The sequence below is a fragment of the Plasmopara halstedii genome (genome assembly GCF_900000015.1).
Source record: "Plasmopara halstedii genome assembly, contig: Scaffold_1857, whole genome shotgun sequence".
Taxonomy (NCBI): domain Eukaryota; phylum Oomycota; class Peronosporomycetes; order Peronosporales; family Peronosporaceae; genus Plasmopara; species Plasmopara halstedii.
Genome location: NW_020188766.1, coordinates 1 through 1,478, shown reverse-complemented (window position 1 = coordinate 1,478; position 1,478 = coordinate 1). Strand labels below are relative to the sequence as shown.

Below are 1,478 nucleotides of genomic sequence, written 5' to 3'. Positions count from 1 at the left end.
AATAGCAAATCCTTCCGCTTTTAGTTGAATGGTATGAGGTCTAGTATTTATCTCATCAAGGCACGGTGCCTTACCTGAACAACTTAATGAAAGGGTTTATCTCATGAAAAGCATCAAAACTTTTGTCGCTGTAATCGCTCTGGCTGCTTCTTTCGGTTCTTTCGCTGCGCAGACAGTAACCGCTTCCGCCTCTACGCTGGACGGTGCAGAAGCCAAAATTGCTGCACAGGCTCAGGAAGCAGGTGCATCATCGTACAAAATTACCCAGGCATTCAGCGGTAACCGCGTACACATGACCGCTGAACTGACCAAATAAGCGTGTCACACCGTCGAAAGAGCGCCCCCGGGGCGCTTTTTTACTTTGTCTCTCGCTTAACAACATCTTTTCTATCCTGAACCTCTACAAGGGAATAAAAAGGCGCGACGTTTTTACACGTCAGCCGCCAGATACCGTAATCCTGCTTTTTCGGCGTAAACACGCGGTAATTACCCTCGCCCATCATCATAAAGCGCGCATTGGGATAGTCGTTGAGGATCCGATATTCATTGTTGCAGTAAAACGTATCCCGAGTGTCGTAATCGATTGTCACATTGAGGACGTATTCAAGCACCCGACTGGTATTGACGTTATAAGCAATAAAGAAGATATAGCCAGCGCAGAAAAGCGGGGCAGAAACCGCAAGGACGTTGAACTGCATCGATGAATTCTGCAACAAGGGCAGTACCATCGTGAATAACAGAAATACCATTGAAAAAAATAAGGTGCAGAAAATTAAAAAGAATCCAAACGACGTAATTTTATTGAACGTCGCCTCATAGGTGACATCCGTGACGTCCATAAAGATCTTTCGCGCCAGTATGTAGCAGATGAAGGAGATAATCAGCCATAAACCGCGCGCAAGGGTGAAGGCCTTTTTCGCAATTTTCTTTCTGTCATCATCCACGGCGTCCAGATAGAGAGTGATGGAATAATAGATAAATCCCACCGTCCCGATAGCGAGCGTGACGGGCAGCTGCAGGCCATTTCCGGCGTAATATTTAAATGCCACGCACGATGCTAAAAAAAGCAGCGAAGACATCAGCGTCGAGCCCGCTATTTTTTTGTATTCATCCCATTCCATTCGGGACAGTTGCAGCAGAGTGAGGGGTTTTATACATGAGGAAATGATGATTGCGCAGGCAATCATCATGGCCATCCATACGAATACGGGCATCGCTTTACTGTTAAAGGGCGTCATGACAAAAATGGCGCCCGCATAAGCGATAAAATGGACAGCGGTACTGTGTCTGATGAGGAATGAAGGTTGTTTTCTGCTTTTCACCCGCGTTCTCCCTGAAAAAGGCTGACGTTCAGGACATCAGTAAATGAATATCAGCGCAATGCATGACGGTTATTTCATGTTCAGTAATTTTGAATAATAATAGCAAATCCTTCCGCTTTTAGTTGAATGGTATGAGGTCTAGTATTTATCTCATCA

The 1,478-nt window shown here is 45.4% G+C and overlaps 1 protein-coding gene across 1 annotated transcript; it reads right to left on the bottom strand.

Annotated features, from left to right (window-relative positions):
• Positions 1-356: 356 nt before the first annotated feature.
• PHALS_02230 (uncharacterized protein) lies at positions 357-1,214 on the bottom strand (the record flags this gene model as incomplete). The annotated part of the gene is made up of 1 exon (XM_024716693.1): positions 357-1,214. One exon carries the CDS (start codon positions 1,212-1,214, stop codon positions 357-359), a length of 858 nt encoding a protein of 285 aa, XP_024582266.1.
• Between the last annotated feature and the right edge of the window lie 264 nt (positions 1,215-1,478).